This window comes from Carassius auratus, chromosome 3 (assembly GCF_003368295.1).
Source record: "Carassius auratus strain Wakin chromosome 3, ASM336829v1, whole genome shotgun sequence".
Taxonomy (NCBI): Eukaryota; Metazoa; Chordata; class Actinopteri; order Cypriniformes; family Cyprinidae; genus Carassius; species Carassius auratus.
The window spans coordinates 27,703,366-27,730,906 of NC_039245.1; the positions used below are offsets into that span (position 1 = coordinate 27,703,366).

Consider the following 27,541-nt stretch of genomic DNA (forward strand, 5'->3'; position numbering starts at 1 on the left):
TGCAAGAAACTGCTACCTGGGATTGTCGGTACATTATGATACTGATTGACTATCATAGTAAGTGGCCAGAAGTGGCATTCACTTCTTAAATATCATGTAAAAATGTGATCAACTTCTTGACGTCAGTTTTCAGCAGATTTGGAAATCCTCATTACATTGTATCTGACAATGGATGTCAGTTCAAGTCAGTGGAGTTTGCTGCATTTCTGAAAGATCGAGACATTCAAGACATATGTCAGTGTATCATCCAGCTGCAAATGGAGCTATTGAGCGATTCCATCGAGTACTGAAGAGTTCTATTCAATCTGCTATTCTGTCTGGAAAGCCATGGAAATCAACAGTGACAGACTTTCTTCAAATTTACCGTGCTACTCCCCATGCTGTTACTGGACGGTCTCCTTCTGAGTTATTCTGTGGTAGAAAATTTCGCAGTCGTCTAAATGTTCTCCCTCTTCCTATAACTGGTAAGGATCCTGCTGTGACTCAGAAAGTGTCGTTGTCTCAAAAGAAGATGAAAACATACACAGACCTCAAACGAAGAGCTTGTACTCCTGAGTTAAAATTTTCAAATCAGTTCATGTTCCAAAAGGACATCCTAGATTATCAAAGCCTTTGAAAATTGTATATCAACTTGGTCCATGCACTTACCAGTTATCAGATGGAAAAAACTGGCATGCATCTCATCTTTCTCCAACTTGTGCACCTCTGGAAAATGACATTGAGAGTGAACTGGTGTCCTTGCCCCTCCAGTCTGTTCCTTCCTCTACGGTGTTGCCTAAAAATGAACTTGTGAACTTGCCTAATCGAATTGTTTCTCCATCTGTTCCTGTAAGGTCTTCATCACGAGTGAAACACCCTCCGCGTTGGTTGCATGATTATGTTACTTAGTACAAAAGACACTGATTATCTTGTGCTAAATGAGAAATAAATTCTAGTTCTAATATGTCTGGTTACAGAATGTAGAATATATTGTTAAACTAACTGTATTGGATGTAAATTTTGTATAGGTTTTGCCTATTGCACCAACTATGTAATTTGGGTGGAATTTACAGTTTTGAGTAAAGTGGGAATGTTGTGTCAATGTACTTGTCAGGAGATGGCGCTGTAGTCCACATGTTGATACCTATAAATGGTGTGGAGTAAGAATGGAAGTTGTTGCACCTGCTGCCCATTCATGTAAATGGCTGGCACTGTTGTATTGCTTGTGGGTTTGAATAAACCTTGAAGAAGTGAGAAACTGTCTTGTCTTCATGATTACTTGGACTTAGACTCAACAGAGAGGAGAGGAGAAAGGAAAAAAAGAAGAAAACAGCGATAGGCATGAATGGAAACGCTAATGACAAGCTCACAAATGCTAACATGCTGCACTCGCTGATTAAGAATAAAAGCAAATTATCAAATTAATCGGATTAGACTGATAGATAATATCAGATATATGGTGAGAATTAATTTATATTTTATAAATTTTAACAACAGAGAGTGATAGTAAGATAGAGATTCTACAGAAAAACAAAGCTACATGGAGCTACGATCACAAACAGCAGCAAGTCCAGCAGGAATAACACTGTACAACAGTGAAACACACAGGTTGCAGCTCTCAGCCCACACTATTTACCAAAGGAAAGAGAAACACAAGAACTACAACTGACTTCAGCCACAGACGGAGATGAAATCACCTGAAATAAAAATAAATTTTATTTCTCAAGATCTCAATAACTCAATAACTGAAATTAAATAACTCCAAAAACAGCATTACCATCTTCACCTATTACTAACCAGATTGACTTTATTTCTGTCAGACGACTACAGCAGCTCTTCACAAAGGTTTAGATATTAATGTTTTATTGTTTGCTTGAAATCACCATCATGGAGATCAGTGTTTAATTGTTTTTTTTTTGTAACTATGTACATGGTTATGTTTTTATAAACACACAGTCTCGGAGCCAGATAAAAATCTATCATAAAACCAGTAAGGTCCAAGAGCAGAACAGAGCAGCTCAAAGTAACTTGTTACAAAAAATGCTGCACTAATCAGAAAAATTGGCAGCAGCATTACTAAACACATAACAAGATAAATATATTTATACCATAATCTGGCTGAATGCTTGAATCTGATTGGTCAGAGGTTCCAAAGAGTACTTTGTACTTGGTTCTAGCCGGTCCTATGATATTCTTATTGTTCACTGCCTTGCCATTTGTCCATCCTTCATTACATGATACACGGGTCGGGTATAAACAAATAACACACTCTGGTGTCCATGCGGCACTTACATGTTGTGCTGCATCACATTACTTAATGTTTCAGGGTGTTTTTTATTCATTGTGAAAAAAAGCACTGTTTCCAGTCTGTTATGTCCTCTCTATTTCCAGGTTCACCAGTAAACCTGAGATTTAATGGGATCATTTTTTCTTTGGGTAGGAAGTCATTACCACCACTGGAAACCAGAGGTTAAAGAAGTCATGGAGGCACACTGCGCCCCCTGGAGAATCACCCTGGAACTTTCACAATTGTTCTATATTAATTGTTGGATGATAGTCTTTATAAGCTCATGTATTTTGACAGAAATGAAATGTGATCTCTTGAGGAGTATTGCCAATAGATAGATTGCTGCAAAAAAATGGAAACTGAAACTTTGACCCTTGAGAGCTTTAGCCACAATCAATACTACATTAAAGTAAAAGGTTGTAAATCCCACTATTCTCTAGGAATAACTCTACTCAGGACTGGTTCTTCAACCCTGAGTGCACCAAGCTACATCCAAAAGTTACATTTAATGTTGTAGAACATCCGCAAACCCAAGTTCAGATTCTGATCAGATTCAACAGTTGTTGCATTACAGCATATTTTTATCATAAACTCTTGATTGAATGTCTCCACTGCATTCTGTTAATTCTCTGTCCAAAAAAGGCTTTCTTGTTCTCTTCATGCACTGATGATCAACCATATGCAAATCAGATCTCATGAAAAGAAAACTGAAAACTGAAAATGAAACTTTTATTTATAATTAGAAAAAAGGGAACAAACACTGACTCTATAGTTTTCATTTGAAACATTTAAATGCTTTATTTACTAGAGTAAGCAACAAAGAAGAGCTTCACGAAACTCTTTTCACAATAACAGAAGAACTTGTTTAAATGGACAACACACTCATTATTAAAGACAAGTTGTGTTCACTGAGATGCATTATATATATTTCTCTCTGTATGTAACACAGCTGTGTGTGATCGGTCTACACACACTGGTTGAGGCTGGTGCTCTGGCTCAGCGGTGTGGAAAGCGCCGGGTGACTCAGGCTGCACGTGTAGGTTCTCCCAGAGCTCCAGCGCTGCTTACTGAGCTTCAGGACACTGGTCTGGGAGAAGGTGCCATCATCCTGACGCTGATACGGAGCCGTCTGCACCTCGTCCCCCGTCACACCGCTGCTGTCCTCAGACCAGGACACGGTGACACCGTCAGGGTAAAAGCCCTGAGCCACACACACCACACTGACATCTCCCTCAGAGAGCAGAGGAGCAGCAGGAGCCAGCAGGAGCAGGGACGGAGGAGACGACGGACGAGCTGAGGAGGAACCAGTTACAACTAGAGTCACTGAGAATGTTGATATGACCATCATGCTTCAAATTTCATACTAAATTACATTTCACAGCAAAGATTCTAAAATAAATCGATTAATTAAATGTAATTAATTCTTTTTTTGGTTTTGTTTTGTTTATAAAAAGTCAGAAATAGAAACAAAAAATACAAAGAGAAAGTCTGCATTTTAATATATTTTTTTATAGTACATTAGTTCATTGTTTATTTTAAATAAATACAAGTCACAATGGTTATCTGTTACAAAATATATTGTCACTTGAGGAAAAAATTAAAATAAAAAAAATATATTTTTTATTGAATTTATTAAATTATTGCTGAATTATTTAAATTTAAATAATACTCTAAAATAAAAATGTATACATTTTAATCAAATACAGTAACGGAGTATTACTGGATTGTAATGGGACAATAACGTGGCCATTAAGTTGTATTTGGGGTAAAATCTAATCATATTCCTCTAACTATGTCTGTCTTCATGAAAATTAGCAGTAATCAGAAAGTGCAAAGAAAAGATAATGACTCACCGATCCTCAACTCGGTGCCTCCACCGAAGCTGCTCACTGTGAAACAGCGTCGTACAAAAACCTGGTCTCCACGGCACACTGCTGCTGCTCACACGGAACACCTCAGCGTTCACAATACTGAAGCTCAAAGTCACAAATCAGGAGCTATTTCACACATGCAGCATGAGAAATCATGAAGAAGGTTTTCTAATCACTCCTGCCTGGATTGGAGCTCCTGGACTGAATGGGACAGATCTTCAGGATGACTGAAACACTCAGAGGTTTTTGTACGAGTGGCTCATTGAACTGCAGCACTGTGATGGCTTGGACAATTGATGCAGCCGCAGTAATACACCGCTTCATCCTCAGCTTCCACTCGGGCGATGTTCAGGTACTCATCCACACCACTGTCTGTGTATGTGAATCTGCTGGACAGACCACTGGCCCTGGTGCTATCAGCTAATACGAACTTTGGAGGACCTCCAGCTTTCTGCTGGTACCAGGAAATGACCCAGCTACCACTATCTCTCCTGCAGAGAATCTTTACGTCTTGTCCTGTGTTCACGTTCATGATCTTCTCCTGAGTCAGATGCACTATGGCTTCAAACCCTGGGAAAACACACGAATCCCAGCTATTAATGTAATCCTGAGTTCTCTTCAGTGGAATGTCCCACTAGACTCAACAACTTCACAAAAAGTTCATACAATAGAAACATGATTGACAGGATTAGATGATTGATAGCACTTCTCATGCTTGACAATCCTCCAGTCTTTTTGCTTTTTAACCTTGTTTCTGTCAAATAACCTGGACGTTATGTTCACAATATTTGTTATAATGTAAAAATGGCTTTAGAGGGCAAGAATCAAGCAGGAACCTTTTGCTTTCATATTGGGAAACAAAACTGAATTGAAAAGATGTCTTACCCGAGAGAGAGAGCAGGAGTCCAGCGAGAGCAGTGGTGCTCAGGATCATCATGGTTACTGGTGGAGGTGATCAGGGATTAGAGACCAGAATGTGTCTTGTGCACTTATAAAGATGCTGGATGTTTATAAGGAGAGCCAGAACACTTGGTGTCTCGCACACACACACACACACACACACACACACACACACACACACACACTCACACACACACACACACTTTCACCACATCAGTGCATCTCCAAATTTGCATACAAGTTAAAAAGGAAAAAAAAAAGGTGTGGGTGGTGGGATGTTGGTTCTGGTAAGAGTGAGGGAGTGGATAGTAACACCAGAAATTTACTACATATTACTTAAAGATTAAATTAATTTCAAAGAATTCTAGAAAAAGTCTATTTTTTGAGAGTGTATTGTTTGCTGCTACACCACAGCGCTGTTGATTAATGATCTATAACAGCAGCTCTGACTGACAGTAGTACAGCAGGTTTATATTAATGTGCTCGTTCTGATTCGTTCTCAATTCTATAGATTTTGATTTTAAAGAAGATTTTGTGGATTGAGTTTGTGCTGTTTGTCACTGACAAACTGTATTTGTTTTAATAAAAAAAGAGACTATAAAAGATTCTAACTAATTTCACAGACTTCCCCCATTAAAAGATATGATGGGTTCATTAGTAAATAACGATCGTAAGGATGGAACATTTTGTGTGGTCTAAGAGGAATAAAACACCTCATGATGTGTTGTTATAGTAAAATAAAAATAAAACTTTCTGGCATGACAACATTACACTAATTTTGTTTATTAGCTTTGTATCAGAAGTGCACACAGCTGTCTGTTAGACCTTCATTGGTGAAAGCAGAACTCTATTAATAGAGGTTCATCTGTGAATTTGCTTACACTTTCTGTTCTGGCTTTTTTCGTTTGAGCACAGTTGACTTGTTCCACTAGATCGCTTCGCTTCACTGATCATTAAAATTTCCTTTTATATCTACAGCTTTTCAACAGAGGCAAAAATGACTCAATATCACTGAGAAAACGTTTTTAATTGTTTCTACTTCATTGTTTTATATAGTATGTTCTAAATTGTTGTTTTTACTTCATGTTTTATATAGTATGTTAATGTGCGCCTTTTAACTTTTAATATGAATAATTTTACTCCCCGTGAAGCAGGAAAAGAGCTCAATACTACAAAAAAAAATCTATATTACAGCAAAGACTACGACCAAACAAATGGGCTATATATTTTGCTTTTGTTAAGTGTATAATAAATAAAAAGAAAACAGATTGAATACAAAAAGATTAGAGGAGCTAGTGTGAGTTTTGTTTTTAGAGAAAACAAGCAATTAGTAAATGAATAGAGTGCAAGTGTAAAAGGGGCAAGTTTTTTAAATAAAGAATAGAATTAGAATATAGTGTATAAATATAAATACAAATACAAATAAAGTATAAATATAAATACATATTTTAAATATGTATCTGAAATACTGCACATCCCTGTATATTTATCCATTGTTTAGCAACGCAAATGGTTTTAATAGGTCAACAGACTGCTGTTCGACTACTTTTTTAACACGTTTCCAACAGTACCACAAAACAAATGTTTCGGTCTAAATTTGAATTGTATGTATTTCATCTGCATAAAAATTTTCCATTCATTTAGATTGCATAGTTTTAACATAAGTGAATAAACACAAATGTGATTTAAATGCGTCAGTCATGGTAAGATTTATGTATAGTTCATTGCAAAGTGTCCGGTGTTAAACACTTCTCAGTGCTCATGTGTTTCCACACTACAGACTGTTAAAGTAACATTGATGCAGTGCTGGAGTTAAGAAGATAATTGTGTGATGATTGACCAATAATGATGAACAGCTGCTGTTAACACGAAGAATCACCAAAGAAAAGAGAAACACCAGAACTATAACTCACTTTAGTCACAGCCGAAGATGAAATCAACTGAAATAAAAATACATTTTATTTCTCAAGATCTCAATAGAGAAGAATTAAATAACTCCAAAAACAGCCTTAACAGCTTCACTTATTACTAACCAGATTGACTTTATTTCTGTCAGATGACTAGCTCTTATTGAGAATCAACAAAGGTTTAGATCTCTGAATTTACAGAAAGCCTAATCTACTCATGTGTACAAAATACTGTGTTGTACGTGTATGTGATGAGTGTTGAATGTTACTTTTGATACGGACTGTGAAAACAAATTTCCTCTATTGAGGACAATAAAGAATGAATATTAATATGAATATGAGGAATAGATGTTGACGGTTTATTGTTTTATTGAACTCACCATTATGGAGATCAGTGTTTGTAACTATGTACATGGTTATATCATCATCAATCCAGGGATATTTTCTCTGGCCTTTTCTGACTGTATTAAATGTGCTTTTATTAACATACAGTCTTGGAGCCAGAGTAAAATCTATCATGAAACCAGTAAGGGCCAAGAGCCAAAAAGTAAACATTGATCTTCATATGAATCTTTATCTGCATTGCATTCTGGAAGTTCGAGTCCAGTGTGTGCACCAACATCTCGATGTTGAATTTCTCATGAATGTCATTAAAAGATGGCGAGAGAGAAGAGAAACACTTTTGTTTTCGGAGCTGACAGCCAAAAATCTGTTGGATTCATTTGGATTTTATAATTTCAAATGTGACACAGCCTTTTTAACTTTGCTATAGATGTCCTCTATGAGACCAGAGCAGAACAAAGCAACTTGTAAAAAAAACTTGTTAAAGAAGTCATGGAGGCACACTGCGCCCCCTGGAGACTCACCTTGGAACTGTCATAATTGTTATAAATTAATTGTTAGATGCTAGTCTTTATAAGCTCATGTATTTTGACAGAAATGAAATGTGATCTCTTTAGGAGTATTGTCAACAGATAGATTTCTGCAAAAAAAATAAAATAAATAATAATAATACATTAAAATATAATGCCGTAACTCCAATTATTCGCTATGAAAACACCTACTAATTTCTACTCAGGACTGGTTCCTCAACCCTGAGCGCAGCAAGTGACATCAAATCAACACAAAAACATAGTATTTCTCATTTTAGTAAACCGTTATTCCTCTCATTCTACAGCAATTTGCCAACAATTATAATTATTTTTTTATATTAAAGATCACATCCTTTTTTTTATCCCTTTGCAGTTAAATTTAATGTTGTGGAACATCCACAAACCCAGATTCTGATCAGACTCAACTTTTCTTTAACACTACTACACAAACAGTTGTTGCATTACAGCACATTTTTTTATCATAAACTCTTGATTGAATGTCTTCACTGCATTCTGTTAATTCTCTGTCCAAAAAAGGCTTTCTTGTTCTCTTCATGCACTGATGATCAACCATATGTAAATCAGATCTCATGTGAAAAGAAAACTGAAAACTGAAAATGAAACTTTTATTTATAATTAGAAAAAAGGCAACAAACACTGACTCTATAGTTTTCATTTGAAACATTTAAATGCTTTATTTACTGGAGTAAGCAACAAAGAAGAGCTCCACGAAACTCTTTTCACAATAACAGAAGAACTTGTTTAAATGGACAACACACTCATTATTAAAGACAAGTTGTGTTCACTGAGATGCATTATATATATTTCTCTCTGTATGTAACACAGCTGTGTGTGATCGGTCTACACACACTGGTTGAGGCTGGTGCTCTGGCTCAGCGGTGTGGAAAGCGCCGGGTGACTCAGGCTGCACGTGTAGGTTCTCCCAGAGCTCCAGCGCTGCTTACTGAGCTTCAGGACACTGGTCTGGGAGAAGGTGCCATCAGCCTGACGCTGATACGGAGCCGTCTGCACCTCGTCCCCCGTCACACCGCTGCTGTCCTCAGACCAGGACACGGTGACACCGTCAGGGTAAAAGCCCTGAGCCACACACAGCACACTGACATCTCCCTCAGAGAGCAGAGGAGCAGCAGGAGCCAGCAGGAGCAGGGACGGAGGAGACGACGGACGAGCTGAGGAGGAACCAGTTACAACTAGAGTCACTGAGAATGTTGATGTGACCATCATGCTTCAAATTTCATACTAAATTACATTTCACAGCAAAAATTCTAAAATCAGTTGATTAAATAAATAATTTATTATTTTTTGTTTTGTTTTGTTTTTAAAAATGAAGTCCGAAATAGAAGCAAAAATACAAAGAGTAAGCCTGCATTTTTAATTTTTATTGTTTTTATAGTAAATTAGTTCATTGTTTATTTTAAATAAAAAAAGTCCATAGTGGTTATCTATTACAAAATATCATTGATTTGTCACTTAAGAAAACAAAGAAATAATATAAAAAATAAAAACATATTATTAATTTGTTAAATTATCACTGAATTATTTAAATTCAAATAATAATACTCTAAAACATTTAAATCAAATACAGTTTAATATAGTTGGTAGAATATTATTGGATTGCAATGGGACAATAACGTGGCCATTACGTTATATTTGGGTAAAATCAAATCATATTCCACTAACTATGTCTGTTTTCATGAAAATTAACAGTAATCTTATTTTTCAATAAGTGCAGGAAAAGATAAGTACTCACCGATCCTCAACTCGGTGCCTCCACCGAAGCTGCTCACTGTGCAACAGCGTCGTACAAAAACCTGGTCTCCACAGCACACTGCTGCTGCTCACACTGAACACCTCAGCGTTCACAATACTGAAGCTCAAAGTGACAAATCAGGAGCTATTTCACACATGCAGCATGAGAAATCATGAAGAAGGTTTTCTAATCACTCCTGCCTGGATTGGAGCTCCTGGACTGAATGGGACAGATCTTCAGGACGACTGAAACACTCAGAGGTTTTTGTACGAGTGGCTCATTGAACTGCAGCACTGTGATGGCTTTGACAAATGATGCAGCCGCAGTAATACACCGCTTCATCCTCAGCTTCCACTCGGGCGATGTTCAGATACTCATTCACACCATTGTCTGTGTATGTGAATCTGCTGGACAGACCACTGGCTCTGTAGCTATCAGCTAGTATGAACTTTGGAGGACCTCCAGCTTTCTGCTGGTACCAGGAAATGACCCAGCTACCACTATCATCTCTCCTGCAGAGAATCTTTACGTCTTGTCCTGTGTTCACGTTCATGATCTTCTCCTGGGTCAGATGCACGATGGCCTCAAACCCTGGAAAAACACAAGAATCCCAATTTAAATGTGGTCCTGATTTCTCTTCAGTGGGATTTCCCACTAGACTCAACAACTACACAACAAGTTACTACAATAGAAACATGATTGACAGGATTAGATGATTGATAGCACTTCTCATGCTTGACAATCCTCCAGTCTTTTTGCTTTTTAACCTTGTTTCTCTCAAATAAACCTGGACATTATGTTTACAATATTCGTTATAATGTAAAAATTGCTTTAGAGGGCAAGAATCAAGCAGGAACATTTTGCTTTCATACTGGGAAACAAAACTGAATTAAAAAGATGTCTTACCTGAGAGAGAGAGCAGGAGTCCAGCGAGAGCAGTGGTGCTCAGGATCATCATGGTTACTGGTGGAGGTGATCAGGGATTAGAGACCAGAGTGTGTCCTGTGCACTTATAAAGATGCTTGATGTTTATAAGGAGAGCAAGAACACTTGGTCTCTCTCTCTCTCTCTCTCACACACACACACACTTTCACCACATCAGTGCATCTTCAAATTTGCATACAAGTTAAAAAGGAAAAAAAAAAAGGTGTGGGTGGGGGGATGTTGGTTCTGGTAAGGGTGAGGGAGTGGATAGTAACACCAGAAATTTACTACATATTACTTAAATATTAAATTAATTTCAAAGAATTCTAGACAAAGTATATTTTTTGGTAGTGTATTGTTTGCTGCTACAGCACAGCGCTGTTGATTAATGATCTATAACACAGCTCTGACTGACAGAAGTACAGCAGGTTTATATTAATGTGCTTGTTCTGATTCGTTCTCAATTCTATAGATTTTGATTTTAAAGAAGGTTTTGTGGATTGAGTTTGTGCTTTGCTGTTTGTCACTGACAAACTGTATTTGTTTTAATAAAAAAAGAGACTGAAAAAGATTAACTAATTTCACAGACTTCCCCCATTAAAAGATATGATGGGTTCATTAGTAAATAAGGATCATAAGGATGGGGAATTTGTGTGGTCTAAGAGGAATAAAACACCTCATGATGTGTTGTTATAGTAAAATAAAACTTTCTGGCATGACAACATTACACTAATTTTGTTTATTAGCTTTGTATCAGAAGTGCACACAGCTGTCTGTTAGACCTTCATTGGTGAAAGCAATTAATAGAGCTATTAATAGAGAGGCAGCTATTAATAGCTATTAATAGCTATTAATATTAATAGAGGTTCATCTGTGAATTTGCTTACACTTTCTGTTCTGGCTTTTTTCGTTTGAGCACAGTTGACTTGTTCCACTAGATCGCTTCGCTTCACTGATCATTAACATTTCCTTTTATATCTACAGCTTTTCAACAGAGGCAAAAATGACTCAATATCACTGAGAACACGTTTTTAATTGTTTCTACTTCATTGTTTTATATAGTATGTTATAAATTGTTGTTTTTACTTCATGTTTTATATAGTATGTTAATGTGCGCCTTTTAACTTTTAATATGAATAATTTTACTCCCCATGAAGCAGGAAAAGAGCTCAATACTACAAAAAAAATCAATATTACAGCAAAGACTACGACCAAACAAATGGGCTATATATTTTGCTTTTGTTAAGTGTATAATAAATAAAAAGAAAACAGATTGAATACAAAAAGATTAGAGGAGCTAGTGTGAGTTTTGTTTTTAGAGAAAACAACCAATTAGTAAATGAATAGAGTGCAAGTGTAAAAGGGGCAAGTTTTTTAAATAAAGAATAGAATTAGAATATAGTGTATAAATATAAATAAAAATAAAAATAAAAATAAATATAAATACATATTTTAAATATGTATCTGAAATACTGCCCATCCCTGTATATTTATCCATTGTTTAGCCATGCAAATGGTTTTAATAGGTCAACAGACTGCTGTTCGACTAGTTTTTTAACACGTTTCCAACAGTAACACAAAACAAATGTTTCGGTCTAAATTTGAATTGTATGTATTTCATCTGCATACAAATTTTCCATTCATTTAGATTGCATAGTTTTAACATAAGTGAATAAACACAAATGTGATTTAAATGCGTCAGTCATGGTAAGATTTATGAATAGTTCACTGCAAAGTCTCCGGTGTTAAACACTTCTCAGTGCTCATGTGTTTCCACACTACAGACTGTTAAAGTAGCATTGAAGCAGTGCTGGAGTTAAGAAGATAATTGTGTGATGATTGACCAATAATGATGAACAGCTGCTGTTAACAAGAAGAATCACCAAAGGAAAGAGAAACACAAGAACTATAACTCACTTTAGCCACAGCCGAAGATGAAATCAACTGAAATAAAAATACATTTTATTTCTCAAGATCTCAATAGAGGAGAATTATATAACTCCAAAAACAGCCTTACCAGCTTCACTTATTACTAACCAGATTGACTTTATTTCTGTCAGATGACTACAGTAGCTCTTATTGAGAATCAACAAAGGTTTAGATTGTTTTATTGAACTCACCATCATGGAGATCAGTGTTTGTAACTATGTACATGGTTATTGAACAAAATGTCCGTTGCCATCGATGAATTCGTTAACTTAGCCAACATTACACAGCTCATTTTTGGACACTCTAAGTGGAAATCACAGGGTGATGATCAGCTGGCTGTTTGAGGGTTTATGTTTAGTGTAGAACATAACATGAATATAAAACACGTCTCAAGCGTAGGGCTGTGCATCTAATCGAAATCATCATAAAACCATAATTTGAGCATGCACGATTTCTAAATAGCTTTATACCACGATTTTCCGCGGCCCTGACCTTCTACAGTATGCTGTCAGAACCAATCAGAATGCAGATCAGAGCAGACCGGGTATGGGGACAGGAAACTGTTTCAGAAAGAGGAGAGACGTTTGAAGTGTGCGGGGGAGAGGAGCATGTATTTGAGAGAGCGCGGCTGGTTTTATGCAAGAGCAAAGGAAATCCGCGTGCGAGCAGAGAGATATATTATATTAATGTGCTTTCGCGCTACTAATGCGCTCTTGCTGCTGCTTCTGCACCGCTTACACATACTGTATATGCACTGAAGACGGAGTAACGTTACGTGTGAACTTGGCACAACAAATCTAATGGCAATGCATGGCAAAAAAAAAAAAAAATTCTTGACATTTTTAACACCTTTATTTAGTGATTATTTTGACTTATGTCTGTCATTTTTTTCATATTTTTCTTCCTCTTGACAGATTTCAAGAATGTTCCCTTAATGAAGTGGATATTTAGGGTTTGTGCATTCTCTACTAATGGTCAGGGAAGAATATTACAGCACTACAAAGAGTGTCATGGGCATCATCGAAGGAGTTCAGGCATCATCTGTATTCACAAAGACTGTTTAAAAAATTTTCAAACCCAAGCAGAACTTAAAAGTCATTTAAAAGAACATAAAAAAGGATACAGGTTAATTCTTAGAGCATTGAGACATTTACAAATATTTCATCCATCTGAAGATTCATTTGAAAAATAGAGAAATTGTTAATTGTCCCTTTGCAGGTTGTTTTTTCAAGTCTGTTGTGCTATCTACTTTTACTTCTCATAAAAGTCGCTATCATAAGCTTTCCACTTTAGAAAATTTCAGACCAGAGCTTGTGGCAGAGCTTGCAGTTTCTGTGCCTGTTGTTGAAGACGACTTTGTTTCAGATACTGAAGATATACTTGAAACTGAATCTGTATTAGAGGTGGCTGGATCTGGACTTGAAAATGGCAAAGCCATCCAAAATCAGTTGGGATCTCTATTTCTCCGCATTCAAACATTTTTACATGTATCAAATTCAGCAGTACAGGAAATAGTTGATGAGTTATTTGACATTGGAGAATTTTTTCATCAAAACATAAAGACTCTCAATGATAATATTTTGAAAGACAATAATTGAATTGTTGATGCCTCTGTTGTAACTTTATTGACTGAGGAATTACAAACTTTGAACCCACTCACATTTCTCTCAAGGGAGGGGCCTCTTGGCATGGAGCGCAAAAGACAGTCGTTTTATAAAAATAACTTTTCTCTTATTGAACCAGTTGAGTATGTGTTAAATGCACAAGAAAAAAATCATACTTTTGTTTATGTTCCTGTTTTAGATTTGCTCCGTAAACTTTTGGAACGAAAAGAGGTACTTCAGACACTAGAGAGATCCAGTCAACATGAAGGTAATTACAGTTCATTTCGAGATGGAGAAAACAAGATTCTGAAGAAAAGGGTATAGCTCTTGGACTATATATTGGTGATTTTGAAATTTGTAATCCGTTAGGTACTTCAAAAAAAGCACAACATTTGTGGGGTATATTGGGTGATTGCCAATTTACCCATATGACTTCGCTCAACATTATCACCAATTTATCTAGCTGTGTTGTGCAAAACTGTACACATAAAAGAATATGGTTACAGCAAGGTTCAAGAGCCTCTGATTAGGGATCTCAAAGGGACAGTTTTGTATGTATCTGCAGACAATTTGGGTGCACACTCACTTGTTGGATTTCAAGAGTCTTTCAATGTTGACAGGTTTTGCAGATTTTGTACGGCAAGTCGTGTAGATCTTCAGCAGTATAATGTCAGAAGTGGGGTTTTTACCTTGAGAAAACCAAGATTTTTCGATGAAGCTGTTAATGTGCTTAAGCAAAGTGATGTGTCTTGTGTTGATGGTATAAAGAGAGACTGTCCTCTAAACAGACTGGCTCACTTTCATGCTGCAAAAGAATTTCCACCGGATTTTCTACATGATGCATTTGAAGGAATTGTACCCGTGGAGCTCTGCATCTGCCTCTCAGATCTGATTTCTACGAAGTACTTTACATTGAATGACCTCAATGAGAGAATAAAAACATTCCCATTTCAATTCTATGAAAAAACTAACAGACCCCAGACAACATAAAAAAGCTTTCAAAAAAAAAAAAAAAAAAACTATCGGTGGCAATGGACACGAGAACTGGGCACTTCTGAGATTTCTTCAACTGTTAGTTGGCCACTGTGTTCCAGAGGGGGAAAAAACTTGATTGAAAGAAATTGTTGAGTTGTTATCCAGCTCCTCATTCACAACAGAAACCCTGTGCTACCTGCAAGCCAAAATCTCTGACCATTTACAGTTGCTTTTAAAAGTGTTTCCATGTACTAAATTGCATCCTAAACATCATTATTTGGAACATTATCCTATGTTAATCCAATAATTCGTTCCCCTAATTGAATAGATTTGAGGCAAAACATTCTTTCTTTAAAAAGCTGGTCCGTGATTCTGGCAAATTCAAAAATGTTCTTCACACGTTAGCCACAAGACATCAACTAATGTTGGCATCTGGAGATGCCAAGTGTTTTTAAGCCAAGCATTGAAACTGGTCATGTATCTGTTGTATCTGTGGACATCTTGGGTGCTGCTATCAGGTTGGCAACATGGAACAAGTTTAAAGGTCTGGACACTGTTTCATTAACATCCACTGTGTATTTAAATGGCACAAAATATTCCAAAGGAATGGTGATCTCAGTTGGGTACACAAGTGGACTACCAGATTTTGGAAAAGTACTCTAAATCTGTTTAGTGGATGGGCGCATGCTTTTCATTATTGAACTGTTCACAGCTGGCTTCTTGGAAAATCTAAGGTGTTACCAGCTCACCAAAAAAGACCCTGCAGTAACTGTGGTTGTCCAACCTGAACAGCTGAAAGACTACATCCCCCTCGTCGCATACCTTGTTGATGGAAAGCTGCTCATTACTCCAAGGACATTCATGTTACAATAAGGTATAGTAAACATAAACAAACAAATCTTTAAAATCTTGGTGTTTAGCTTGTTTACTCACTGCAGGCTTAATGCAATTACTTTAACAAATTTAATGCAGACCATGCAGTTATTTGAGTACAATTTTTAATGGGCTTTGTCTTAATTGCTGCTTCTGATATCTGTTACTGTTTTTATTTATTTATTCACAGTTGCGGCTGTTGAGTACTCCTCAAAGTTATTTTCACATCAAGGTGTGTTGCCCTACTGAGTGCTCCTGAGTCAGCTAAGAAGGATAATATAAAATAAGGTAAGGTGAACTTTTTTTTATATTTTTATTTTTACTGTTTTATTTATGAACTCACTGCTGACCTAATACAATGACACAATATGTTTAATTCGGTCCTTGCTGTTCTGTATTCATTATAAAATTTCATGACTTTTGTCTAGGGATGTGCACGAATTGTCACATTTTTAAATATTTGATCTGTAATTAGCAATTATTGGAAAAGTAAAAATACTATTAGATTTTTACTACGTTGCTTTGCTAGCTGTAAATGCAGTGAACCCTTGATAAATAGCAAGCACGCAAACTAAAGATTTGAGACAGTTGAGTATGGCAGAATGTCCAATTGTTACTCACCAATTGTTAAAGGATTGAACATTTCCTGATAATTTACACGACCCCATGTAATCCAAGATGTTTATGTAGGTTTTTGATGAAAACTTTCCAGGATTATTCTCAATATAGTAGACTTTCAACGGCTTTCAAACGGTTGAAGGTCAAAATGTAAGTTTCAGTGCAAGCATCAAAGTCTACACACGATACAAGACGAGGAAAAGAGTCTTATCTAGCCAAATGATTGGTCATTTTCCTAAAAAAAGAAAACTTGTGTGTGAACTAATCCTTTAAATTAGGGATGTCGACGATTAATCGATGATCGATTTGTCGCTAAGCGATGCAATTGATTAAAGCTGTCGATGGTCAGGTAACCGATTTAATGTTGGGCTGCGTACGGCTCGTGCGCACTGCACTCAACACGTGTTCGCGGCTGTGAGGGAAGGTGACCGTATATAAAAGCATCAGCATTCATTCACAATGTACAAAGGAAGCTTTTAATGTGATTTAAACTTACATATTGTTTAAGGTTATCAACTAAAAGAAAACCTTAAGATATAATGTAAGCTTTTTGTGAAATTGACTTATCGTAAGCTTGTTCAGAATTGGATAAGTTGATGCATTAAAAAAAAAAAAAAAACGTCTTTATCGTTATACGTCATTTAAATAAACTAATTTGAATACAATACTTTTTAAAAATGCCCATCCATACTTTTGTCTATAATTCTATGGCCTTTTGCATTCGTTTTATTTTATTGTCCTCTAGTTACAGCTGCTGATTCCTCCAAGATGCTTCTCAGAATTACTGTGTCAACTCAAGAAATGGCAACTCAAGGCAACTCAAGTTTGCCTGAGTCAGTTGAGAAATGATGTTAAGTACTACGTACCAGTTTGGGTTTGCAAGAAAACTTCATTCTACAGTTTGAAGATCCAGATTTTGGAAATGAACTCTGCAATTTGAGAGATATCAAAGATCTACCAACTGATTGAGCAACACTGAAATAATTTTTTGTTCACATTTTCTGATTCAGTTTCTCACTTGACAATAGATTCTGCAAATTTGAATTCACCAACTAATGCTTCATCAGTGCATTGGTCTGATCCTTTCGTAATTCCTGACTTTTCCCATGATGTTGAACTTATACTGAGAGCAGCAAATGATTCCTATGCCAGAGATGGAACAGTCATTGTTATCTCCAAGGGTGTAAGGAGTGAAATACTGGACAAACTAGCTGATATGATATCAAAATACACTCCATATCCTACTAAGGATCAGTATGAAAGTGTAGCCAAAGCTCTTGTAGCAAAGGACCCTTGTCTCGAAGAGCCAGGTTCTGCCAAAGGATGGGTTTTCAGTTTAAAATTCAAGGTGGGCAATTACCGTAAGAAGTACCATCACCACCGATCTACTGCAGTCATTCTTAAATGCACTAGATGCCTTGGTGCCAAGTCATTTAGAGCTTTAAAAAGCAGCTGTGTCGTCAAGCAGGAGGTTGAGCATTAGCAGTTTTATGCAGTGCCTTGACAAGGAGGTATGAATAACAATGAACTAATTATTTAACATTTATTTTACATTTGATATTAAGTATACTTAATTACATTTTGGTTTATAAAAAATACTGATAACCTACCTGAAAAGCACTGATTATTTCATTATCATTTCATTATTATTATTTTTCTTTTTTTTCTTTTAATTAATAAATGTTTACTTGTTTTTTTATAATCTTTGAAAGTGATGTAAGTAGTATGAGCTGTGGTATTATATGGAATCTAATTGTTAAATTTTAGTGGTATCTAAAATTTTGGGTGTCATAACATTTATTGCAATACAAGGATACATGGTTTATATGTTACCCTTGGGAGACATCATCAGGCAACATGGTGTTAGCTTTCACTGTTATGCTGATGATACTCAGATCTATATTTCTTCACGGCCCGGTGAAACACACCAATTTGAAAAACTAATGGAATGCATAGTCAATATAAAAAATTGGATGACGAGTAATTTCTTTCTGCTAAATTCTGAAAAAAAACAGATGTGTTAATTATAAACTCTTGCAGTTTAAATCTAGATTAAAGACCCATCTCTTTATCCTGGCATACACATAACATACTAATATGCTTTTAATATCCAAATCCGTTAAAGGATTTTTAGGCTGCATTAATTAGGTAAACTGGAACCGGAAACACTTCCCATAACACCCTATATACTTGCTACATCATTAGAAGAATGGCATCTACGCTAATATTAGTCTGTTTCTCTCTTATTCCGAGGTCACTGTAGCCAACACATCCAGTCTGTGTCCAGATCAGAGGGTCACTGCAGTCACCCGGATCCAGTATGTATCCAGATCAGATGGTGGATCAGCACCTAGAAAGGACCTCTACATCCCTGAAAGACAGCGGAGACCAGGACAACTAGAGCCCCAGATACCATTCCCCTGTAAAGACCTTGGACAACCAGGACAAGACCACAGGAAACAGATGATTCTTCTGCACAATCTGACTTTGCTGCAGCCTGGAATTACTGGTTTCGTCTGGTCAGAGGAAAACTGGTCCCCCAAACTGAGCCTGGTTTCTCCCAAGGTTTTTTTCTCCATTCTGTCACCGATGGAGTTTCGGTTCCTTGCCGCTGTCGCCTCTGGCTTGCTTAGTTGGGGTCACTTCATCTACAGCGATATTGTTGACTTGATTGCAAATAAAAACAGACACTATTTAACTGAACAGAGATGACATCACTGAATTCAATGATGAACTGCCTTTTACTGTCATTTTGCATTATTGACACACTGTTTTCCTAATGAATGTTGTTCATTTGCTTTGATGCAATGTATTTTGTTTAAAGCGCTATATAAATAAAGGTGACTTTGACTTCAAAAACTTAACCATTTTATTAATTTATTACTTTTTTGTGGTGGGGCCATTGAAAATTGATTAATTAAATCAAATCGAGTTCTTGTGAATCGGAATAAAATTGGGACATCTGAATTGATACCCTAATCAATATTTACTAACATAGGGATTCTAATTGTATAATGCAGTCACTCAGTGTTGTTTATAATTGTTTGTAGGACACAAATCAGAACCGAAGAACAGCTGCCTTACTTGGTCTTCCACGTTTCTTTTCAGAGGATACTGCCGAAATAATCAAGATGTGTTACGTAAGAAAATATATTTACGCATTGTTAACGTACCAGTGAATCTGAAGCACTAAGGATGGAGATTAAAAGTATTCACTTAACTGTCATGATTCTGTTTTTGTGTTTTTGACGTTTCTTTTCATTCCAGGTTCAATAATAATAGTAATCAATTAATTAAATTGCTATTGTTTGTTATTATTTGTTTATAATAATTGACTGTACAGTGGCTTTTAGCCTAATTAGTGCTTCTCCAGTGGCTTGTTTTGTGACTTCTATATAGAAATGGTCCAATGAAATAATGACAATTGCACTAAGACATATCATGATTTTACTTCATTTTGATATATTCTCTAAAAAGCTTGGATGAGTCAAAGTCACCTTTATTTATATAGTGCTTTAAACAAAATACATTGCGTCAAAGCAACAACATGAACAACATTCATTAGGAAAACAGTGTGTCAATAATGCAAAATGATAGTTAAAGGCAGTTCATCATTGAATTCAGTTATGTCATCTCTGTTCAGTTAAATAGTGTCTGTGCATTTATTTGCAATTAAGTCAACGATATCGCTGTAGATGAAGTGACCCCAACTAAGCAAGTCAGAGGCGACAGCGGCAAGGATCCAAAACTTCATCGGTGACAGAATGGAGAAAAAAACCTTGGGAGAAACCAGGCTCGATTGGGGACCAGTTCTCCTCTGACCAGACGAAACCAGTAGTTTTCAGGCTGCAGCAAAGTCAGATTGTGCAGAAGAATAATCTGTTTCCTGTGGTCTTGTCCTGGTGCTCCTCTGAGACAAGGTCTTTACAGGGGATCTGTATCTGGGGCTCTAGTTGTCCTGGTCTCCGCTGTCTTTCAGGGATGTAGAGGTCCTTTCTAGGTGCTGATCCACCATCTGGTCTTGATACGTACTGGATCCGGGTGACTGCAGTGACCCTCTGATCTGGACACAGACTGGATCTGGTGGCCACGGTGACCTCGGAACAAGAGAGAATCAGACAAATATTAGCGTAGATGCCATTCTTCTAATCATGTAGTAAGTACAACGGGTGTTATGGGAAGTGTTTCCGGTTCCGTTTTATCTAATTATTGCAAGAGTGTGTCTGCCTCCCAAACAATGTTAGGTGGGTTATTCCAGAGTTTAGGCGCCAAATAGGAAAAGGATCTGCCCCCCGCAGTTGATTTTGATATTCTAGGTATTATCAAATTGCCTGAGTTTTGAGAACGTAGCGGACATAGAGGATTATAATGTAACAGGAGCTCATTCAAATACTGAGGTGCTAAAACATCCAGGGCTTTATAAGTAATAAGCAATATTTTAAAATCTATACGATGTTTGATAGGGAGCCAGTGCAGCGTTGACAGGACCAGGCTAATATGGTCATACTTCCTGGTTCTAGTAAGCATTTTGGACTAGCTGTAGTTTGTTTACTAAGCGTGCAGAACAACCACCCAATAAAGCATTACAATAATCTAACCTTGAAGTCATAAATGCATGGATTAACATTTCTGCATTTGACATTGAGAGCATAGGAAATTAAGAAATTACTCGTCATCCAGTTTTTTATATTGACTATGTATTCCATTAGTTTTTCAAATTGGTGTGATTCACCGGGCCGCGAAGGAATATAGAGCAGAGTATCATCAGCATAACAGTGAAAGCAAACACCATGTTTCTTGATGATATCTCCCAAGGGTAACATATAAAGCGTGAAGAGCAGCGGCCCTAGTACTGAGCCTTGAGCTACTCCATACTGCACTTGTGATCGATATGATACATCTTCATTCACTGCTACGAACTGACGGCGGTCATATAAGTACGATTTAAACCATGCTAATGCACGGTTAATGCCAACAAAGTGTTCAAGTCTATGCAAAAGAATGTTGTGGTCAATTGTGTCAAACGCAGCACTAAGATCCAATAAAACTAATAGAGAGATACACCCACGATCAGATGATAAGAGCAGATCATTTGTAACTCTAAGGAGAGCAGTCTCAGTACTATGATACGGTCTAAATCCTGACTGGAAATCCTCACATATACCATTTTCTCTAAGAAGGAATTGTGAGGATACCACCATTTCTAGTATCTTGGACAGAAAAGGGAGATTCGAAATTGGTTTATAATTAACTAGTTCTTTTAACTTATGTTTGTTTTCTTCTAAAAGAGAAGAAAAGTAATCGGATCTAGCAGTTTTTAATGTTTTTCTGTAGGATATGTTACTTTACAGCCAAGCAATATGAAATACCTCTAGTTTTGTTTTTCTCCAGCTGCGCTCCATTTTTTGGGCTGCTCTCTTTAGGGTTCGAGTATGCTCATTATACCATGGTGTCAAACTGTTTTCCTTAACCTTCCTTAAGCGTAAAGGAGCAACTTTATTTAAAGTGCTAAAAAAGAGAGAGTCCATAGTTTCTGTTACATCATCAAGTTGTTCTGAGGTTTTGGATATATTAAGGAATTTGGATACATCAGGAAGATAACTTAAAAAGCAGTCTTTTGTGATAGAAGTAATGGTTCTTCCATGCTTGTAACAAGAAGTAGAATTTACAATTTTGGCTATATGAAGTTTGCACAGGACTAAATAATGATCTGTGATATCATCACTTGGCTGAATAATTTCAACACTATCAACATCAATTCCATGTAACAGTATTAAATCTAGAGTATGATTTCGACAATGAGTAGGTCCTGAAACGTGTTGTCTAACCCCAATAGAGTTCAAAATGTCTATAAATGTTGATCCCAATGCATCTTTTTCATTATCAACATGGATATTAAAATCACCAACTATTAAAACTTTATCTGCAGCCAGAACTAACTCGGATGTAAAATCACCAAACTCTTTAATAAAGTCTGTATGGTGGCCTGGTGGCCTGTAAACAGTAGCCAGTACAAACATAACAGGGGATTTATCATTAACATTTGTTTCTCTGGATAATGTTAAATGAAGCACCATTACTTCAAACGAGTTATACTTGAAGCCTGCCCTCTGAGAAATCCTGAAAACGTTGTTATAAATTGAAGCAACACCTCCCCCTTTGCCTTTTAGATGCGGCTCATGTTTATAACAGTGATCTTGGGGGGTGGACTTATAAAATAATGTAATCATCAGGTTTTAGCCAGGTTTATGTCAAACAGAGCACATCTATATTATGATCAGTGATCATAATTAGACCAAATCTATTAAATGCCTTTTAAGTTAAGATTGATACTGTCCATTTGTTTTAGGTTCATGGTGAAACCCTGGATGTCATGAAGGGAATGCGTGTTGGACTACTGATTGGACATGAAGGTGTCCTGAGTGATGCATTTCCTCTTGATGTCTCCAACGTGGCTGTGGTGGTAGAGGAGACCATTGTTCTCCACAATCTGAGAGACATACCCACTGGCTTTGCTCTGTTAATGGGCACAATCTACTCCCTTAACCTTGAATATCCTCGCAGTATGAGATACTCCTTCAAATTCCTGCAGAAAGTGATCATGAAGATTAAAACTGACCACTGTTCTGCCAAGATACACGGACTTCGAAACAAACTCCTGAGATACAATTTATAGACTGGTCTCAAACCATATATCGGAGGGAACATGTAACATTTGCAGTCTTTAGAGGACACTTCGGATACTTGACACTGTTCAATTTATATTACCCACCATTTCAAGTGAAACAGAAGTACTGCTGAATAATATCAGAAGCATAAATGTTTAGATGTGTTTTTATTACAAGGTTGTAAATTGAGAATTTCTGAAGCTTTTGCTGAGTGTGTGTGTGTGTGAGTGAGTGTGTGTAGCAGTGAATAACGCTGCTGTAATCTGTGTTCACCTGCACCTGATGGTGTTTCTGCTGTGCTTGCAGGACTCGACTGTGGGAACCAGTTTATCCAGCACACTAGACTGATTACACACATTCCACTTATTGTTACTTTTCATTCTGTTCTTTACATTTTTAAATCTTTAAAAGATGAAATGTTTGTAAAATTCTTGGTAACAATAAAACTGTTTAATATCATAAAACCAATGTTAAATTTATGCAACAGACTTTCCTACAATAAAAATATTTTTGAGTAGACGACTTATGCTGATTATGAGTTTTCAATAATGTAACCTTATAAGTTGTTTAAACTCAGAGAATAAAGTTGAAACAACGAATGTTCATTAGCTAGATAACTTGTAAAACACGTTTTGAGTTAAAACAAAGAGTATATTTAAGTTGAGTTAACTCGTGTTTTTAAGGCAGCAGGTGAACTTTCGTTTCTAAGTTTAAACCGACTTGAAATGTTTTACAGTGCACAAAAAAAAGTATCATATGAATCTTTATCTGAATTGCATTCTGGAAGTTTGAGTCCAATGTGTGCACACAAACATCTCGATATTGAATTTCTCATGAATGTCACTAAAAGATGGCGAGAGAGAAGAGAAACACTTTTGTTTTCGGAGCTGACAGCCTAAAATCTGTTGGATTGAATTTGATTTTATAATTTAAAATGTGTCACAGCCTTTTTTAACTGTGCTATAGATGTGCTCTACAGTTGTTGCATTACAGCATATTTTTATCATAAACTCTTGATTGAATGTCTTCACTGCATTTTGTTAATTCTCTGTCCAAAAAAGGTTTTCTTGTTCTCTTCATGCACTGATGATCAACCATATGCAAATCAGATCTCATGAAAAGAAAACTGAAAACTGAAAATGAAACTTTTATTTATCATTTGAAAAAAAAGGGAACAAACACTGCAAAACATCTAGACTCTATAGTTTTCATTTGAAACATTTAAATGCTTTATTTACTAGAGTAAGCAACAAAGAAGAGCTCCACAAAACTCTTTTCACAATAACAGAAGAACTTGTTTAAATGGACAACACACTCATTATTAAAGACAAGTTGTGTTCACTGAGATGCATTATATATATTTCTCTCTGTATGTAACACAGCTGTGTGTGATCGGTCTACACACACTGGTTGAGGCTGGTGCTCTGGCTCAGCGGTGTGGAAAGCGCCGGGTGACTCAGGCTGCACGTGTAGGTTCTCCCGGAGCTCCAGCGCTGCTTACTGAGCTTCAGGACACTGGTCTGGGAGAAGGTGCCATCGGCCTGACGCTGATACGGAGCCGTCTGCACCTCGTCCCCCGTCACACCGCTGCTGTCCTCAGACCAGGACACGGTGACACCGTCAGGGTAAAAGCCCTGAGCCACACACAGCACACTGACATCTCCCTCAGAGAGCAGAGGAGCAGCAGGAGCCAGCAGGAGCAGGGACGGAGGAGACGACGGACGAGCTGATATCACTACAGGGACAACACTTCGATTAAACGAGGCACCATCGTCAAGAACACTGTTGCTATTCTTCACTCAGTATTAAACAGTCTATACGGCTTATGTCTGTTAAGGATAAAACTTGGATTAAAAAGTAGATTCAGTGGATTTGATTTTTCTATTAATTAATATGCCAAATTATTACTTACAATGTATTGCAGTGCTTTATTATTTACTTCCTTGTTAGTTTACAAAGAGTCATTTTAAATGTTTTTGTTATTGTTTCTAATCATTCGGTTTGCTTTTTTTTTTGTCATGTTATTATTTTTTTATATTTAGGTACATTCAACAGATTTTGGGCATCAACCTGATATCCACTTCTTTGCAAAAATGCACAGACTTCATTTATATATATATATATTTCATTCATTCTTCTGTTTAATAATAATAAATAATTGCATATATTAAAATGTATATTATCAATAGTGTTTTTTGTAAAAACAAACAAACAAACGACAACAACAACAACAAAAAAACTAACAAAAAAATTTATTTTAAATATTGGAGTGTATTTAAAAAAATTAATATATTATTATTAAAAAAACATAATTAAAATTGTATATTTTTGCCAGCCTTAAAATGATTAAAAAAAGATTAACTTTTGTCAATAATGTTCTTATTCACCCATATTGACCTAAACATTGAAATAAGGATTGAATCAATAAAACAAATGTTTTCTTACCAAGGTTGGTGCCTTGAGCAAACACAGAGACTCACGGTGTTTGAGCTCAGCACAAAAACCTCAGCGCTGTAATCTGAACACTTCACCACCTCTGAACACGGACAAAAGAGCAGAAAGTTTAGTGGATTTAGTACAGAGCCCACTTCCAAAGCTTGATAACACTCTCTATAAAGCCTGTGTTCATTATCTCTGATCAGTGTGAACTAATGAATCATGTGTAAAATTCAGTGTGAGAAATGATTAGTGTGAAAATGAATGGATCACATGAATCAAATTAATTAATCATACATGATTTAATGTGTGTTAATGTGTTAATATGTGTTAATGTGTTAATAATGTGTAGCATTCCACTCACTTCACATTCATGGAGATTTCTGGCCTCACTCTTCAGAGGAGGTCATGCAGGAGGTTTTTGTACGACGGCTCTGTTGGACTGAAGCACTGTGCCTCCTGTACTGTCAATACAAGCACAGTAGTAAACAGCTTCATCTTCAGCTCTCACTCCATCAATGGTCAGATAATCCTGATTGCCTGAGTCAGTGTAAGTGAACCTGGCTGGTAAATCACTTGCTCTTATGTCATTACGAAGCAGAAACTGAGGAGCAGCACCGGTTTTTTGTTGGTACCATGAAATGAAATAATCATCATCTTCTGCAGTGCAGAGTATCGACACCTTGTCACCCAGTTTCACTGACTTGGACTTCTCCTGACTCAAATTATATGCCATTAAACCTAAAAGATACAAGAAGGACATGAACGTTAAATAACTGCACTAATTTGGACATGTATACTAAAAAGACACATCAGCTTCATCTCATCATTGCATCGTTGATTACTCTGCTCTGACCGAATGTCCACAAGTGGTTTACTCCTCAAGTCATTTTATAATCTGTAAATTAATATTAGTGTTGTTTGATAGTGACAGTCTTACCAGTCAGAGAGAGCAGGAGTCCAGTGATCGACACAGCGTTCAGGATCTTCATGGCTTTACCTTGTGTAGATGATCAGAGAAGATCTGAGAGCATTCAGATACACGGCTCTTTTATATTAAAAAAATGTAGCTTACACACACACACACACACACACAGAGAGAGATAGAGAGAGATCAAAAAAGAGAAGCAGGTGGTTCAAGTGTGTTTCGGTTCCTCATCCTTTCTGAATCTCTGTGCTTTTTCTCAATATAGCTAAAGGGGAGAAACCCAAGTAATCTGCACACCTGCACAGATCAACCCCAACACACACACACACACACACACACACACACGCACACACACACACACACACACACACACACACACACACAAGAAGTAACCATGCATGAGAGCTGCCTTGCATATGCATTTTGCATAATTACCTGCATCTTACCATTACAAATTTATATTATCATCTGTATGTTGCTATTAAATAAATATATTATGTGTTATATTATTCGACCATGATGCTGTGGCTATTAGAGGACCACGAACACACACTGTGCACTGAAAAAGATGAACACACACTGTGCACTGAAAAAGATGCTTACCTGCTTACCTGCAAGGTTACAGAGAAGGAGTGTGTGTTGCAAGTATTGCTCTTTGTTTTTCAAGATGCTTGTGGTTCAGGTATGTTCTCTAACAAAATCTGGGTTCTTCCAGGAGCAGGTTACACTTTAAACAGCAGATGTGAATACGTATGCAAGCATTTATAATGATTATGATGATGATGATAAAACAGCTTTTCATGTTACAAAGAACCACACACTCATGTCCTGGAGATCTTCTAAGAAAACTTAAAAGATTCAGCTTTTCCTGCTTTGACAGCGACAACGACTCATTACAAATGATTCAAACCAAAGGATAAATAATATATGCTTTGTTTAGCATTAATATATGAAATTAATAGGTTTTATAATCAATGCCATGTACAAGTCATGTATATA

At 36.6% G+C, this 27,541-nt stretch overlaps 3 protein-coding genes across 4 annotated transcripts; all 3 read right to left on the reverse strand.

Moving 5' to 3' along the window:
- Positions 1-3,039: 3,039 nt before the first annotated feature.
- LOC113053145 (immunoglobulin kappa light chain-like) lies at positions 3,040-5,200 on the reverse strand. Its single transcript, XM_026217921.1, has 4 exons — positions 5,023-5,200; positions 4,424-4,707; positions 4,120-4,153; positions 3,040-3,559 (listed from the first exon to the last, which is right to left on the reverse strand). Exons 1-4 carry the CDS (start codon positions 5,072-5,074, stop codon positions 3,231-3,233), a joined length of 699 nt encoding a protein of 232 aa, XP_026073706.1. The 5' UTR covers positions 5,075-5,200; the 3' UTR covers positions 3,040-3,230.
- A 3,282-nt stretch (positions 5,201-8,482) lies between these two features.
- LOC113053150 (immunoglobulin kappa light chain-like) lies at positions 8,483-10,651 on the reverse strand. The gene is made up of 4 exons (XM_026217934.1): positions 10,494-10,651; positions 9,886-10,178; positions 9,588-9,621; positions 8,483-9,006 (listed from the first exon to the last, which is right to left on the reverse strand). Exons 1-4 carry the CDS (start codon positions 10,543-10,545, stop codon positions 8,678-8,680), a joined length of 708 nt encoding a protein of 235 aa, XP_026073719.1. The 5' UTR covers positions 10,546-10,651; the 3' UTR covers positions 8,483-8,677.
- Positions 10,652-24,384: 13,733 nt separating this feature from the next.
- LOC113053158 (immunoglobulin lambda-1 light chain-like) lies at positions 24,385-26,703 on the reverse strand. Of its 2 annotated transcripts, XR_003277176.1 has the most exons (4): positions 26,555-26,703; positions 25,979-26,355; positions 25,624-25,714; positions 24,385-24,913 (listed from the first exon to the last, which is right to left on the reverse strand). XR_003277176.1 is itself a non-coding variant. In XM_026217946.1 (3 exons), exons 1-3 carry the CDS (start codon positions 26,604-26,606, stop codon positions 24,576-24,578), a joined length of 702 nt encoding a protein of 233 aa, XP_026073731.1. In that variant the 5' UTR covers positions 26,607-26,702; the 3' UTR covers positions 24,385-24,575. The 2 variants fall into 2 exon arrangements, 1 of the variants encoding a protein (XP_026073731.1); XM_026217946.1 differs by lacking the exon at positions 25,624-25,714 and having other exon boundaries at positions 24,385-24,927; positions 26,058-26,355; positions 26,555-26,702.
- Between the last annotated feature and the right edge of the window lie 838 nt (positions 26,704-27,541).